Here is a 17560-nt window from a genome sequence, read left to right on the forward strand (position 1 = left end):
ATGAGGTTTCATGATCCGAATCATTCATTTTATAAGTTACTTTCACAAATTATATATGAAAAGAAAAGAAATTATGAAATCGTTTAGTCATCTAACTTATCAAATAACTAGATGAATCAAATGTTTTCAATTACCATTAGACCGCAAAAATGAAGATAGCTAGCATTCCTACTTTTTATTAGTCGATTTGAGAAATAGATTTCATGAAGTCCTCTTAGAGCTTGAAGGAGATTAAGTTTTTGTTTATCACTACTTTTGGTAATTATTTAGTTTTGTTTCACCCTTTTTTATGATATATAAAGAGTTTTATAGGACAAAAAAGATTTGAACAACTGGAAAACAAATATTCAGTAACATTTAAAAAATAAAAAAATAACAAACTACTTTGAGCAGAACAAGTCACCTTTACTCTCAGTTCATCGCTTAGCAGTTGGCATGAATGGTCGGCAACTTGGCATATCAATATTTTAGCTTTATTTATAGGATCGAGGGAAATGAACCCTAAACAAAATGAAGGGATGGTTCATAAATATGTCCAAATCTCTTTAGGCTACAAATTATACTCTTTGATTATTTTTTTTCTTAGAGTAAGTTTAAACTCAAGCATGGTAGTTGAAAATGGAGAACCTTTTTTTTTATTTTTAAATACAATTATTAGAGCCTCTCAAATAAGTTTATTTGAAGGATATTCTTTTGGTGCCACTCCGTATTGTATTTCAATAATTCGAACCATTTATCTTTTATATATTATTTTAAATCAGACCCGATCTCTTGGATCACACGAGTCCAAGAAATTATAGTCACCCACCGTTGTATATTAATCTAATGGTTCAAAAAGTTTCTTAAAAGGAGTGCAAGAGTGAGTGAACCGTTGAATTTACATCTAACGGTGAGTGACCTTAAATCTCTTGGACCCCTATAGTCCAAGAGATCAAGACTGTATTTTAAATATCATCTCTGCAAACAATCACTATAATACAAAACCATTTGACCACTCAATTAATGGTTTGTCAATTTAGTGGAGTATTGCTAAACGAACTCTAAAATTAACTGAGTACACCATACTACCAAACTATTTATTGAATTACTAATTTATCCTAATATAAAATAATAAAAAACAAAATTAAGGTGCACTCAGTTAATTTTAAAATTTGTTTAACTTATTTTTCCTTGATGTCCTCTGCCTAATGATTTCTTGCAAATTAAAGATATAATTAGAAAGAAAAGATGATTGTTGTTCAAAATTAATAGGATTATATCCATCCTTAACCAAACCTCAAATAATTAATTGTGGAAATTTTAAAATGGTTGGTTTTTGACATGTCAAAAGTAGATTTTTTTATTGTCTCCTCTGCTTGATCTACATAATATCGTACATTCATACATCAATTCGCTATGTGAGTCCATCAATGGTGAGGCCCTACTGTCAACAACTGAATACAAAATGAGTTTTGGAGTATGAGTTTCCATCTTGGATAAAAAAAATAAAAAAAAACAACCCCATATTTTACATTGTTACTGCCTTAGCTAAAAGAAATTTGAGATTTTTCACACAAAATATTGTCCGATTTGAATTTGTTTCTTTAAATTTCAAAGGAGAACTATCAAAAGAAAAAATTTGGGTTCTGAGTACTTATTGTGGCCGTTGCAGATTGTCAAAGACAGAGAGTGACGTTATTATTTCAGTGATACTAATTTATCCTAATATAAAATGGCCAAAAAGTATTAAGGTGTAGCTAGGATATTTTGGTAGTTAATTAGGGTTACTTAGTTAATTTTACACTTTGATTTAAATATTATGGTGTACTTAGATTATAGGGTGTACTAAGTTAATTTTAGGGTTCGTTTAACAGCACTCTTTTAGTGTTGTATTTAAGCACCGTGTTCATCTCTTTTATTGATCACAACTAGATGTCTTAATGATTTTCAATTTGTCTAATTTATACACTCAATTAATAGTTTTTCATTAACCATCGTGTTCATCTATTTTGTTGGTCACAAGTAGATGTCTTAATATTTTTCAATTTGTCTAATTTATAGTAAGAATGATCCATGAATAAATACTTGAAAATAGACGGTTCAAATAAAACTATTTGAATGATCTCTCAATAAAAGGGGACAACAATTTGAAATTTAATAAATAGGCAGTTACTCTTCCTCTCATCATCTACTGTTCAAATCAAACAGAAGAAAATCCAAATGAATGTTTTGCTATCTTGCCAAGCTTGTCAGATTAGTAATCTGCAACAGTCACCTTTTTAATGTTTCTCATAAAGCACCAGGTTATCCTGCAAAAACAGCTAAAGTTAAGCTGTTGCTTCAGTATTTTATTACCATGTGCAAACAATAACCAGGCAGAATTTCATAAACCTTCAGAACAAAGGCCTCTCAGAATGAATAAACAATTGGCTTAACCACAAGAACAGATTTCATAGAGGGCTTAGTTGTTATCAATGATCCCAACTGTTCTGCTTGAGGCCAGCAATTATATTACAGTTCATGCATAGGTTTTAACAAACAATAAACAAAGACTAATTAAATACTCTCCCTAGTCTCCACAGCATGAAGAAACCCCCCAGGTCCCATTCTTGGATATACGAATATGCGCTCGAACCAACAATCCGAGGTGCCTGACTGGATTCACCACTATAATTTCTTCTAGGATTCATTTCAACTTTTAGTTCTAGTTTCAAGTCACTCGGGAGAATGTCACTGAAAGTGAACTAATTTTGAGAGTCATAGTTTGTCTATCCTCTTTCTTTCTTTCTTTTTTCTCAGTAAATTTTTTTCTCTCATTTTCCCAGAAATTTCTATATTAAGTCTTCCACTATAGGCCTTCCTAAAGTGTTTGTTTCTCAACTCATAACCATCAGACATATTTGTGTTAGTTTCTTCCTCACTAGATTGGACATATAGATTTTCCTCTATCATATAAATGCTATAAGATCCATATAGATGTATAATGTACATGAGACAATAGAGAAATTTACTTACAACATAAAAATAAGCATTAATTTGGAAACCACTGCAACATACGTACCATATGGTGCTTCATTTGTTGATTCTCTTTTCTGCATTGTATCATCATATTGAAAATTCATAGGGAGAAAACTACTTCCAGTCCAGAAAAATCATGGCAGCAGAAGTTCAGAAAGTAGTGGTGATCCAGGATGCATCCAAAGACATTGTTAGTTCGAGCGCAATCAAATGGGTCCTGCAAGGCTTATTGCTTAAGCCTGGGGATGAACTTACACTTCTTGCAGTTCTTCACCAGGTTATTAACCCTAGTACGTTATCTTTCATGGCAGCTGGCAGACTGTGTAAGAATTTATTTTTTGTTTTTCTAATAAAAGGAAGAAAGAATTTCGAAAGTATGGTAAACATAAGCACCAATTAATATGATAGACATAAAATCTTAGTTGTATGATTCTATCACACAGAACAGACTCTGCTAACTTTTCATTTCCCCCAACACCCAATTTTCCACCTTTTCTGTCCTTCTCAGTGGGATACAGGACTAAAATGGACTCGAGTTCTATTTTCGGAACAAACCAGAAAGTCATGGAAGAAGAGCTCGAGAGGAAAGCGGAGGAGTATCGTAACAAAGAGGAGATAGCAATGATTTCTCAGCAATGTGAAAGGGCAAAGGTCAGATAAGAATTGCAGCCACTATTTGTTACAAATTGGAGATTACCTGCTATTTCTTTTAGATAAATTGATCCATTTAATTCATCTAAGTACTGCTATACTATCATACCAGTGCATCTTGTGTAGGAAAACATACACTTCATTTTTTTTCAGAATTTGATAGAGTGCTCACAGCCTGCAGTGCAACAGAGCAGAGGAATCATCTGTCAATTATATGCTGACAGAGTACTTTTGTATTAAACTAATCTGTCGATCAAACAATGACAGGATCAGTTTTCTGATGACATTTCTCAGGTTGAGTTCAACATGGAGGTGATTGCTGGTCCCTCTCCCAAGATGGTTGCTGTGGAGGCTGCCATAAGATTAGGGGCATCATGGGTGATTCTTGACAGGTCAGTCATTAAAATATTTGAAGAATTGGAAATTGCTCTGCTTGAAACTCATCCAACCTTGTTTGAAGTGTACTTTTCACATTGCACAATAAATTAATACAGATAAGTAAAATTGTTCATAAGCCAAAATCTAACAGAAACATAAATATGAAAATAACTTATGTATGCTAATGAATTTGTGTTATCAAGCAGTCAATGATTGATTGAAACTCCAATAGTAGTTATGATTTCAAATTCAAGAGATCATAGTTATGGTTTCAAGTTCATGAAATCATATCCCAAATACCCACCCATATACCAATTCATTAGAAATCTACACCAAACATAGATCACTGAGAATAATTTCTAAAAATACAAGGTGGTTGCCCGTAGTTCAGTCTTAAGTACTTTGGAAGATGATATTTTCATCCACCCTTGAGCTTGAATTAGTTGGAGGTGCTAAACACATTGACTTTAAGGTCAAAATAATATAGTATTGTAAAAAAAAAATAAAGTGTAGTTTTTTAACATTGAGAACATGAAGGCTTTCCAAACAATATATAATGCCCTCAATCTCTCCACCCACTGCCAATTGGTTTTGGGTTGAATGCTCTAATTCTAACAGTGTTAAGGTTGTTTAGGCAGTCAAAGCGTTCAAATGATTGTTGTATGACAAATTTATGTTGCAAACTCCATAGCTAAATACAAGTTGGAAGGTGAAAAACATATGGTTCTGTGTGAAATCATTTAACTTCACTAATTTTCTAATTTCTGAAGCCACTACTGATGAAGCTTTATACTTCCTTACAAACTTCCAAACCTTGTAAATTAAAATAATGTTTCTTATCAAACAAACTGCCATCTGAAAACAATGAGACACCACAGTGTGAAAGCTCCTTTCTAATTTGTTCATGCAGGCAGATGAAGAAAGATAAGCAATTTTTCATGGAGAAGTTGTCATGTGGTATATCGAGGATGAAACGTAACAATTCTGTTGAGCAATTGAGAGGGCCAAAGCCATTTGGGAGAAGTAAACAAGTCACCGAAAGACGAAGCAACTCAGTCACCAAAAAACGCAGCAAAGACCGCCATGTAAAATATGATGAAATGATACCAGGAAGCCCAGACGAGGAACTTTCTCCTAAAAGTAAGAAGTTCTGTCACAATTTATCTCAGGGACTAGGACTCAGAGTTTCAAATTGGATAGATTAGACAACTTTATATAGTAAATTTATTGATCTGTAGCTTATAAATAACACATACAAAATCTACTTTTAATTTCTGTAAATGATCACCATGTCTAACAGATGTAATTGCAAAAAATCTGACTTGCAACAAGTTTGACTAAGGCCTACCTATAGTTGCATTAAAAAAGAAGAGCATAGGACATCTAATTCTTTTGGCCTGATAAAAAAAATATATTAAAGTCCACTGTAGAAGTTTATGCTCTCATCATCCAAGTTCGGTGTAGTATGCAGCCCAGAACAAATAATGGAATGTTATTTTTCACTATATTATCTACATAATTCCACATTGCTTATGCTCAATACCAAATGCAAGAAGTTGATTAAGAGTGCACATTGTTTTAGGATCTCCAAGTCTTCGAATGACCAGTTCTGGAAAAGAACAAGATGGTGATGGTAGTGGACACCCATGGCCTAACCATAGAAAATCTACCTCATCAAGTGAGCCCTTGTTGACAACTAGAATGTCAAGTGCGGGGAATACTGAAACCATAACTTCTTGTCTTCCCTGTCATTATCAAGAGGAAGAAAGCACGACAAATACTGAAAGGGGAAAAGCAGGAGAGCATTCCCCATTTCCAATTGCTGAGAGTGAAGCAAGGGTTCAAAAGGAAACAGATAATGCTGGGAGCCCAGATGAATATAAACAGCATAGCTACAAGGATGATTGGATAGGAGAATGTCAAACAGATGAAGAATTTAAAAACTCAATTTGCACAGTTTGCAAGAACAAACGGCCAACAATTGGATGGAAGAGAGATTTTACTCATGCAGAGCTCCTAGGTGCTACAGACGGGTTTTCTGCAACGAAATACTTGTCTGAAGGTGGATTTGGTTCCGTCTACAAAGGAGATCTGAATGGACTGAAGATTGCTGTTAAGCAACATAAAAATGCAAGCTGCCAAGGAGAGAAGGAATTTGAGTCTGAAGTACACGTACTCAGCAAGGCAAGACATGAGAATTTGGTGATGCTGTTAGGGTCATGTTCGGAAGGAAACCACAGGCTCCTTGTTTACGAATATGTTTGCAATGGTTCATTGGATAAACATCTATCAAGTAAGAAGGAAACAAGCTTAGAAGAAACAAAAAAATTTTGAATTCTTCAAAATTTTAAAAACATCAAGTGTTTTCCTTAATATTGCAGAATAGAGAAGCCTAACCCTGGAGCAACTTTCTCTAAATTTATGCAGACCACAGCAGAAGACCTCTTAGTTGGGATAAGAAGATAAAAATTGCTACTGGAGCTGCAAGAGGCTTACAATACCTGCATGCAAACAACATCATCCACAGAGATGTGAGGCCAAACAACATCCTCGTGACACATGATTATGAATCCCTGGTAACGGAACCAAATATTCAATATCAGCTTTACAATCCAATATGCCTATTGATATCATGAAGTGGTTACATGGGTCAATCCAGGAAAATAGATCTATAACAGCTTCTGTTCTCTGTGACTCAAATTCAATTCTTACCGTAATTACTGGATGGATAACCCAGCCAACAAATATGGCATTTTCACTCATAATCCCAATTGGATTCATTTAATCATCATCCATAATCTTACCAGAATATGTTAATTTGGTAATTTGGTAATCCCTCCTCTAAGTGCATTGGATTTTTAGCAAAAGCATTTGAGCCAGAGTGCACATAGTATTTATTCGATGCCCTTAAATTAATCCCCATGGTGTAAACAAAATAACCACATCCATAGTCCATCTAACATTTTCTATGCATTAGTTAGGAGATTTTGGTCTTGCAAGAAGTCAACATGAAGACTCAGATCGAACATCAGATACAACAAGAGTTGTCGGAACTCTGGGATATTTGGCACCAGAATATGCAGAAAATGGGAAAGTGTCAACAAAGACAGATGTTTATGCTTTTGGGGTCATTCTATTACAGCTTATCACAGGAATGAGGCCTACTGACAAGAAGCTTGGAGGAAAAAGTCTAGTGGGATGGGTAAGATCTTCTATACCATAAATTGTTTTGAAGTATATATACTCTTACATAAACATATAATGGTACTCAACCTGACAAAGAAGAAACACCAAGATATTAATTTACGCTGTTACCAACCTTTCTCACACACTGAAACATGCATGAGCTGATGAGAAGACGGGGAGTTCATATTATTGTGGTTGTTGAGGTTCATCTTCTCTTTTCTATTCTTGTATCCTTTAATGAACTAGAAAAATCACTCACCACTAAAAGAAACATTACAAGCACCTGCCTGTAGTACCACAGAAGCCCAACTATACACCAGCTGCTACTGAAAAATAAAAAAGGGGTCTAGCGAACATCTGCGACACTGAAAACAAGCTGCAGATATACTCTGGCTGTCACAATTTGCATTAACTTCTATTAATTAGAGAATCCCTCTTCTTCACCAGGGGACACTCTGCTTTTGACTTCAACCACCAAATGAAAATCTTCTCCTCAGTTTTCAGACTCCATCTTGTAATCTTTATAGTGCTTTCTTTTAAAAAAATTCTTAAAAGCAGGTTATGTTTGATAGCTTTGGGAGGAAAACAGGATAAAAAATAAAGAAGGAAATGCAAAATTTTGCAAATGAGATCTGTGTTACTTCAATTCCTGATAGCCTACCCACCACTGCTTATAACATGTCACATAAGGAAACACTAAATACTAATAATAAAAGAAAAAAAGAAGAAAGGAGCAGCCTTCTATTATTTGACTTCACATTTCCTTATTATTTTGAATTAACAGTTCAGTAACTTTCTTGTCAGGCAAGACCACTATTAAAAGAAAGGAACTATCCAGATTTAATCGACCCCAGGAATGTGGATTGCCACGATGTTCACCAACTCTATTGGATGGTTCGGGTAGCCGAAAAATGCCTCAGCAGGGATCCCCATAAGAGATTAACTATGGATACTGTATGTCCACCTGACTAAGTAGACCCTGGTTAATGTCTATATGTATGTCTGCATCATCAAGTCCTTTAACACAATAAAAACTAGGACACAAGTTGAATGCATATAGATAAACAGTGGAACAAGCATAAAGATGAACATTAAATATTAGAATACCAACTGCTATATGACACTTATAATTAGCATCTCCTATTTTGCTAACAATAAATATGTTGCACATAAATAATAATAAACAAGCACTATCCCATCAATTGGTAGTCATAATCTGGGCATTTCTCTTTGCTCATCATTCACAAGGAACAATTAAATTAAACTAAATCAACACATTATACCATCAAGTTTGATAGGAACCTACCTGGGGCAAATGAAATCTGATGGGTTTGTTTTGTTTTCTTCTTCTGATACAAATGCAGGTAGTTAATGCTTTGAATTACTTGAATGATGCAAACCCAGTTTGTAGCATTGGAGACTTCTCACCAGCACAATCTGAATCAGCTGGAAGCATGCCAGGCTCTTCTGAATCACATGGTGATCATGGTGATTATATCAATTTAGAAGTTACTCCCACATTAGAGTACATACATCATCAGTCTACTTCTTCAGAGACGTCAAGCCTTTCCACAGTTTCTGAGCAATCATCATTGGGAAGTTCTGCAAGTACTGAAGAGAAGAAAGAAAATCCAGAATAATGGTGAGTGTGCTTTTCTTTTTCCTTTGTGTGTCAACAAAGAGTGGGGGAGGGCTCTAGGGATGATATGGGCATTTAACAAAAATGATCACCAATCACCACTCACCATCATCAAAGTTAATCGAGCTTTTCGGGTTGTACTTGGGTTGGAAGCCTGTAACTCTCCATTGCAATTGATCATATGTTTTATTTATACATATGTCATGTTTGACATTTGATCTTTTTAATTTATATAATATTATTTTCTTAGGTTTTTCTAAATGTATAAAATTTTGCTGCTACATACAACAATTCGTATTAATAGTTGGTTATGCAATTTCTTCTTCTTTTTCCCCCCTAACATTAGCAAAAAAGAAAAGAAAAAGAGTATAAGCTTTACTTAGATTATTATTTTGGCATCAAAGAGACCACGTAAAGTTGTTTTAAGAATTTTTATAATCAAGTTATATAGCAAAAGGCTTTATGAAAATAGCCTAAATAATAAAAAGTGGTGTTAAACGAACTTTAAAATTAAATGAGTACACGCTATGATCTAAGTACACCGCTAATATTTAAATCAAAATGTAAAATTAACTAAGTATACCATATTTAACTACCAAAAATACTCATAATACACTCTAATACACTCTATCACACACAACACCAAACTCATTCGAGAGCTGACTGCGAAATACTATCAGACCACCAACAAATTGGCTAAATGAACCACTTTACTTTCTTGAGTATTCATCCCTGCAATTGAAGACTATGCCTTGTTGATATCCATCCCCGATTACAAACAGATTGTTTCATATTTTTCTTCTTTATTATTTTCCTATTTTTCTTGATGGCATATCTAGTTAAAAGGTATTTGATTCATACATTTTGGGACTGGAAAAAGGAATCGATTAACATACATGTCGTGCTTATAAAAAAATTCCACATTCATCACGCTTTTGCCCACTTCTCTGAATGTAAGTACTATAATAGCTATTGCTCTCCATATTTCCTTTGTAAAAGATGTCGTACTCATCAACTTCTTCGAAATAATTTTATATTGTTCAAAATGAGAGGCTATATATGGGATAGCAAATATTTAAACTCAAAACAGGCAGCTATTATGTTTAGGTTTTTGGAAGTAAGGTTTTTCACTTACGTTTGATTAGGATTGAATATAATGGGTAAGGTGTATTTATTAAAATTACATTTGTTTCACAATTCAATATATCTTTTTTGGTCATTTTATATTAGGGTAAATTAGTACTTCAATAAATAGTTTGTTAGTAGGGTGTACTCAGTTAATTTTAGGGTTCTTTTAGCAATACTCTTTTCGGTATTATTCTAGGCTAGGCAGAGATACAAATGAATTATGATGAACATGTTACATATATCTTCCAATGACAATATCGAAGCAATTTTTTTAATTAGAGTATTCTACAAATGATATATGTGATACAAATATCATTTGTGTCATTAAATAATTCAAGTTTGTTGTTATCATGGGGAGTGATTTATTAAGGGAGCATCCAACAATTTTCCAAATATAGGACGTATGCGCATTGTACTCTTTTCTAGTGACTTCGTTTTTTTCTCAAAGGTTTTTCGTAGCAAGGTTTTAACAAGGGACAATATTGAGCGCTTTCAACATGGTCCAAAAAAATGTTGTACCCTTTTTCCCTACGCTTAAGTTTTATTTCATTGGGCTTTCCAAGCAAAGTGTTTGATGGGCAACTACATCATTGTATGGTGAATATTCAACGAAGAGTGTTTTAAGTATATTAGGCCAGACCCACAAAATATGCGGACTGGGCGACGGCACAAGGCCCCCACAAAAATGGGGCCTCCCAGGCCAATATGTATATCAGCCTAAAAAAGAGAAGGCATTTTATGTGTTAAAGTAATGTTTTTCGGGCTTTGTTTTGGACTTCGTTTTGTCATTTTTCTTTATCCTTCGTGTAATGAGCCTTTTTTTTACTTAAACTAACCTACTTACCACTTAAGTTTGAGACTTTTTATTATAATTTTTTTCAAAGTGAGGCAAGTGTTAAATAAAAAAGGCTTCATTTTTCATTTTTGCCCAGGACCTCTAAAATCAATGGACTGGCCCTGAAGTACATAGAAGTTGGCGTTCTTGTTACATAATAAACACGTGGAGTGGCAAGAAGTCTTTCGCATTGGGCTTTCTACCCCTACAAAAAATTGTCGTGTATTCACCATTTGGCCCCGTAACGCGATGTAGAACTCTCCTCCGACCATGTTAGGCCTATTCATCGTTATTTGATTTCTCATCAATTTTCCGTGTTATAGGCTTATCCCACCGCAACCTAAAAGATGTTGCACGTAATATATATACATCTAGAAAAGCACCATGTTGAGTACTAGACAGAGTGGGAAAACTATATACACTTTTTTCTTTGGGTTAAAATAACAAAACAAACCAACACACAGTAAAATTGAATAAAGAAAACTGCTATATAGAGAGGAAGGGAAGAGACAATTTAGATCAATTTTCATGTAAACAAAATAAAACATAAAACAAACTAACCAGATTCCATTGTATCAGAACGTTCCAAATGCATAGTTATTCTACAATCATAGCAAAAGCCTGCATGCAATTGTATACCTCAATATGGTTCTGTTTAGGCATACATGCATTGCATTGTTTGAAAAGAAACCAAGTGAAAACCACAAACAGAAAACAACCATGACTCGTGCAAAAACAGACCACAAGTCCCAATTGCTTGCAACTGACCTTCCTTGGACCAGGACTCACTTCCCCACATAGTTAACAAATGATCAGCACTAATTAGGTAACAAAAGCTTCAGGTTCATACAATTGACAGACCGGTTTCTTAAGGAAGATCAGAAGACATTTGACACACAGCAGGCATGTTGTTCCACAGACAAGAACCAAGACCCCATACTTGATTTGATATAGAAGTTCCTGAAGCCATGTGCCTGTAGTCAGTCGCCAAATCATCACCAAGAATTGATGCAATACTATCTGTCATGCCTTGGTCTTTAAACCCAGTACTGTGCTCGAGCCAATCTGAAGCAAGTAAAGCATCGGGACGAGTGTAATCCAACTGAGGTGTAGTTTCTTTTTCTTTATCCGGGGTCCAAGCTTGGTCAACCGGTTCTGGTTTCACATTGCACCCTGGCAGAACAATCAAAAGCAATATACGTCATAACAAGAGGCAGCACAGCACTTATCTTGCAAATTAGAAATATGAGTACAATCTTCTATACATTCACAGAAAACAAATCGATCAGAAATGCTATCATATTACCAAAGGAGAAAAGGAAGTGTTTGTAATTTGAAATGTTCCAAAAAAAAATTTTAATAAAAAATAAACCATGAAAACTACTTTATAATGACTATAAATTACGAACAATAGGACAATACCGCTTCCAACTGCGAATACAAAAAAGGCATCTGCATTAAAAATATCGAGAATAATTCATGAATCACTTTACAATGTTATTATCAAACTCATTCGTCTCCAGGTCTCACAGATTAAGATACTCACCAGTAAAGGTCTCAGCAGGCGGCGGTTCATCCAATGAACTTCCACTCGCACTAATAGGAGTACACTCACTAAACAGGGAAGTAGCAGAATGACCCAATGGAGAAATCGGGTCACGATAGTCTTCCCATTCTGTCTCGCAAATGTTCAACGTGGAACTGTCAGCAATATCACCAGGAGTAACACTAGATGAATTTGAACTCTTGTCAGAACAAAGATTCTTTGCACTACTGAGAGTCTTTGCCTCATGGAGTAAAGCATCTAGCAGGCCACTATTACGTGGTGAAGCGCAATCTGACTCAAATGCACCAACGGGTGGGGGAGATTGGATAAAAGCATCAATTGATTCCAGTAAGGGCGGCGGAGGAGAAGTGCTCCAGCTGCCTAAATCAGTTTCTGGATATTGGAGTGAAGGGAGCTCCAGCTTCACAGCCCCTGAGGTGGGCTTAGAAGCAGAAGAATTGCCATTTGAAAGGGAATGGCTACCCTGAATTACACCAAACGACAGTGGACTCTTACTGGTAGGATCAGGATCATGAGGAAATGACAATCCAAATGACTGACCAACTTTATCACACGTATCATCTTGAAAATGGTCGAACTGGGGGAAACCATTTTTGAAACTACCATCAGAAGTAGAGAATAAAGATGTTGATTCTCTAAGACGCTTTTGACGATGCATTGTTGGTGGCATGAAACCACAATATGGAGAAGAACTAAGGTCTTTCATCAGCACGCCACTAGCAGAGAGATCAGGAATTTCAGGAACATAAGGTAAGACACAATTGTTTCCTTTTAAACTCTCAAATACAACATCAGGTATCTCATAACTGTTAGTTTGCAGAGAATCATGATGAGCTCTATCCGCACCATTAATTCCACCACTGGACTGGCCTTGTTGACTCTCCTGCAATGCTTGCAAACACACCTCGGGAGGATAAAGTGGTAAGCCAGCCCTCTGACGCCGCTTAATTCTGGTATTCCAGTAGTTCTTTATCTCATTATCCGTACGGCCAGGTAACTAAGAAGAGCAAAAGAGGCCGTTAATCATTTCCGAAAAAGAATGGGAAAACACATTAAGAAAAATACTACGAAAATTAAGACTAATAAGGGATGGACCCAAAATATAAAATTAGAAAAATTACTACTAGCTTTGAAGAAGAATTAATTGAGAGATGTCAATATGGTGCATCTACTACAAAATGCATTGTCCACAACAGCGAACTTTTATCTTGTCATAATAATTTCTTAAAATAGACACTTTAAACATTGCCATATATTATTGTTCAATCTTTTAACCCATGGTAAGTAAATAAACTTTAATCTTTCAGGGACACAAAATATCTTAACATTAACACATGTTAGCTTCATCTAGCCAAAGTATCATGTCAAATTATCATTCCCTTTCCTTTCAGTTACTATATTCAATCAAGAAGGAACAGTTTCCATGAACTTCATAAACCATTTTCAAGATTGGAAACAAGAGCGAACAGTAGCCCCTTAAGGCACTCTTGTAATAACATATACACGAATACCACATAGACTAACGTAAAGCTAGGAAGGATGTTTGGCATATGTACAACCCTGAAAATGAAAAATCTTGTCTGATTATCAAATGCTCAAACACAGAATAAAATATGAAAGATACCACAGCCAAGTTCTCATTCCCTTCCATCTAAGAAGTTGTAGACACATAAAAGCTACAAGATTGGTTTACCCAATTGAGAAGCTATGTCACTTAGAATCTCTATGAAGCCAGGGTATTTTAATTTTGGGAGAGTTTTACTGGCTTTTGAATTAAGGGAAAATGTTTGGAAAACTGTACTCTGTTACCATTTATGATTTTGATCTGATCTTAATCAGATAAATCATAAAAGGCACAAGTTCTTTTCCTGTAATGGTGGAAGTGCAGCAGTCAGCAAGTTATAATTTTTGTTTTTTTGTTTTCTATTCTAGAAGCTCAACAGATACAATGACAACATTGACAAGTAATTGCGAAGTTTGAGGGAAAGAATACAGGATAATTGGAGAAACTGCCCATATTTGTTGCATGCAAAAGATACATGATATTACACAAAATCAAATGTCACAGCTAAAACTTTGAAAGCAAATCCCAAATTATACCGATGAACTCCATTCTTTTTCTACCTTTTTTTTTTTTGTTGATGAGAAACACAAATACTTTATTCAAATAGATACAAGCATAGATTTTTTTTTAATGAAATTCTGTATTAAACACAGGATATTTTCCTCTTATAGCTAAGAGCTCCCATATTAGTGTAATAAGCGCTTCCTATGTTATATGTGTGAATTTAAAATGAAGTTCGAGGCAGAATACAAAGAAACAGAATTTGGTATGAACCATATTTAGATAAAGAAAATAAACTGTGTACTTACATGTGCTGCCATGCGTGCCCATTTGTTCCCCATCTTGGCATGGAGTTCAACAATCAAATGTTCTTCTTCAGGAGTAAATGCCCCTTTCTTCAGGTTTGGCCTTAGGTGATTTGCCCATCGCAGCCGGCAGCTTTTACCACAACGGAATAGGCCTGAGTGCTTCTGAACAGCATTCCAGTTTCCCTCCCCATGCTTTTTAACATACTCCACCAATATTGCATCTTCAGCCGAGGTCCATGGCCCTTTCTTTAGAACAATTCCACCATTTCCAGTTCCTCCGTTACTCTCATCCATCAACGGAGACTCAATCTGATCCTTGGACAGCACTCCATCTTCACTCTCATTTGTTGTCCGACTCATCTCTTAATATGTGATCAAAACCGCTAAGAAGAGCCAAGACCATGCAAAGCGTAGGTTGACAACCTGGAATAAAAAGGGAGAAGAAAACGACAAATAAACACATATAAGCAGAACCATAACGCCAAATTTGATCCACTTGTTATACATGCACTAATAATTAATTTATGGAACAGAACAAACAGAAAACAAACTTCCAATGGTTTAGACCAAACATTGCCCCATATCATAAATACAAACGACCCAAGAGTCCAACAGCGCACAAAAAAATCCATAAACAGAAAGAAACAATAAGGAAAATCATAAAAGCAGTTACTAGAGGGAATATGGATAAAGGGGTAAAGATGACATTAAATTACTAACTTGTGCACATAGTCATTATTTAACACTAATTATGAGTAATTAAGACTACTGAACTGCAGATCTTCAAAACCCACAAAAGGATAAGCTGTGAGTAATAGTCCAAGGTCGAATTAAATCCTTTTTACCCCATTCAGAAGCAAATAAACCAAGGAAAGGGGTCAGCCTATTATTTGATACAAAAACAAACCAATATCCAAAACATAAATCATGATTGAACTCGTAACCATACATAATTCACTTCGTAGATTGGAACGAAGTCTACGTATGGCAAGGTAGTCACGCTCACATTAATCACGGCATGCTTAATAAAGATTGAAACTCTCAGCTGAAGTGATCGCAATTTATACACCGAAAACTTAAATTTTGCATACCTGAATCAGGGGAAGATGGAGCAGATACAAAAATCCCAAGATTGAAGCTGCGAAATCGACCAAAACCCAAAGACACGTCCTTTTGGGCGCAATTGAAAATTTTCTAGAACGGGAAACGGGGATTGAAAATGAAATCAAAATGAGATAGCTCAAGCGTAGTGACGAAATGAGCTAAGACCTGAGAAAATTGTGATAATAGAACACCTGAAAGCGACAAAAATCCAAAATTTCAGATGAGAACTACGAAATTGAACATCGCCCGTTCTTAATTGCAAAAAAGGGAAAAAAAATCAGCTCGGAAAGTGAAATTCACGAAATGAAAAGCTTAATTATTCCTGAATCGCAATTCTCAGAGCTCGATCGAGCATGCAAATGCGAATTGAACCCAATTCAATTGCTGGTTTCTAATTCATGGATCGGGAAAATGGAAACCCTAGCTCAAGAAAACACAAGCAGAGATTGGAAATTGGAAGAAAACACAAGTGGTATCGATCCTAACCGCAATTTGTGAAAGAGGAGGGAGACGATTCGAGCGTAGAGAGAGCAACACATCTGAGAGCTAAAATGGCGATCCAAACACACGCATAGATACACAGAGAAAGAAAGATAAAGAGCTGAAATTTTGAAAAGGAAGAAGAAGAAAAAGAAAAAAAAATGAAGAGAGAGAAATGAAAAGAGGAGTGAATGTGAATACAGAAGAATTGGGGATTGAGAAGCGAAATGGCAATAGCAGAGCGATGTTAGGCTGAGATAAAGGAGGTGACTGTGGACTCTCCCTACCACCTCACTCTCTCTCTTTCTCAAACTCTCTCTTCCCCTTTTTCCTTTCCTTTTCTTTTTCTCTTTTTCTTTCTCTCCCTATTTTTATTATGTTTTATCTTTCTCAATTTTATTTATTTATTTATTAATATTGTTCTTTTTATTATACTTGTGTTTGTTTATTCCCCATCACTTCTTTGACCCCCCAAAAAAATTCCTATTTTTATTTTTTTAGGTTTTTATTTCCTTTCTTCTCAGATGAACTTTGACTCACATTCCTTCATTCTGTGAAGGCTCACTCTGCTCTTCCCAATCTGATACAAATTAGGGGTAAATTGGTAATCATACAAAAAAGGCAACCCATTTGAACATTTGTTGGTTTATTTTTCTTGCTTTTAGTTTTAGTATACTTTTTCCTTACATAAAAATATGCATTTTGTTTTAAACAAAGGACTTGCGATGGTTAAGAGCTCTTTCCAATATCATTTGTATTTCAAAAAAAAAAAAAAATTATTTTCACCTATTTATTTAGTATATTATTAGTCATTAAAAGTATTTTCATTCAAAAATGTTTTGGAAACTAAGGGCTTTATAAATTAGGTAGAGATTAAAGTTTAAAAATAAGGTCAGGTATTTATCTTTTTTCGGATGGGAATGTAATTTTTTTATTTTGAGAAAATAAGGATGTATTGGAAATGAAAGCTCAAAAATTCCCTTTTTTTTTGTTATAAAAGAAAAAAATTATAATCTATATATATAAAGCAAAAGGCAGAGAATGGCAAAACATTCAAAATACCAGAAAATACACTTGGTTAATGCAAGCATTAAGAATTGAAATTATTAATTAAATGAGGATAATATGGTAAATTCACACTTTTTCATATTGAAAAAAAATTAAAATTAAAAGAAAATTCAAATAATAGATCATATTTTATGGAACACAATTACCCAATATC

At 34.9% G+C, this 17560-nt stretch overlaps 2 protein-coding genes and 2 long non-coding RNA genes across 6 annotated transcripts; 1 reads left to right on the top strand and 3 right to left on the bottom strand.

The window, feature by feature from the left end:
* On the bottom strand, window positions 2074-3126 carry LOC109947075. The gene is made up of 2 exons (XR_002270071.1): window positions 3041-3126; window positions 2074-2288 (listed from the first exon to the last, which is right to left on the bottom strand). It is a non-coding gene; the product is annotated as an uncharacterized LOC109947075 (long non-coding RNA).
* LOC18786218 (probable serine/threonine-protein kinase PBL5) lies at window positions 3408-8522 on the top strand. The gene is made up of 7 exons (XM_020556476.1): window positions 3408-3648; window positions 3943-4040; window positions 4937-5166; window positions 5609-6319; window positions 6454-6602; window positions 7004-7228; window positions 8017-8522. Exons 1-7 carry the CDS (start codon window positions 3424-3426, stop codon window positions 8182-8184), a joined length of 1806 nt encoding a protein of 601 aa, XP_020412065.1. The 5' UTR covers window positions 3408-3423; the 3' UTR covers window positions 8185-8522.
* LOC109947074 lies at window positions 6221-8602 on the bottom strand. Its single transcript, XR_002270070.1, has 3 exons — window positions 8519-8602; window positions 6424-6527; window positions 6221-6312 (listed from the first exon to the last, which is right to left on the bottom strand). It is a non-coding gene; the product is annotated as an uncharacterized LOC109947074 (long non-coding RNA).
* On the bottom strand, window positions 11321-16688 carry LOC18787675 (transcription factor GAMYB). 3 transcript variants are annotated; one of them, XM_020558100.1, is made up of 5 exons: window positions 16345-16688; window positions 15846-16049; window positions 14755-15177; window positions 12361-13378; window positions 11321-11987 (listed from the first exon to the last, which is right to left on the bottom strand). In XM_020558100.1, exons 3-5 carry the CDS (start codon window positions 15112-15114, stop codon window positions 11683-11685), a joined length of 1683 nt encoding a protein of 560 aa, XP_020413689.1. In that variant the 5' UTR covers window positions 15115-15177; window positions 15846-16049; window positions 16345-16688; the 3' UTR covers window positions 11321-11682. The 3 variants fall into 3 exon arrangements, with proteins under 3 accessions (XP_020413689.1, XP_020413688.1, XP_007218962.1); XM_020558099.1 differs by having other exon boundaries at window positions 15846-16688; XM_007218900.2 differs by lacking the exons at window positions 15846-16049; window positions 16345-16688 and having other exon boundaries at window positions 14755-15824.

Source organism: Prunus persica, chromosome G2 (assembly GCF_000346465.2).
Source record: "Prunus persica cultivar Lovell chromosome G2, Prunus_persica_NCBIv2, whole genome shotgun sequence".
In the NCBI taxonomy this organism is placed as follows: Eukaryota; Viridiplantae; Streptophyta; class Magnoliopsida; order Rosales; family Rosaceae; genus Prunus; species Prunus persica.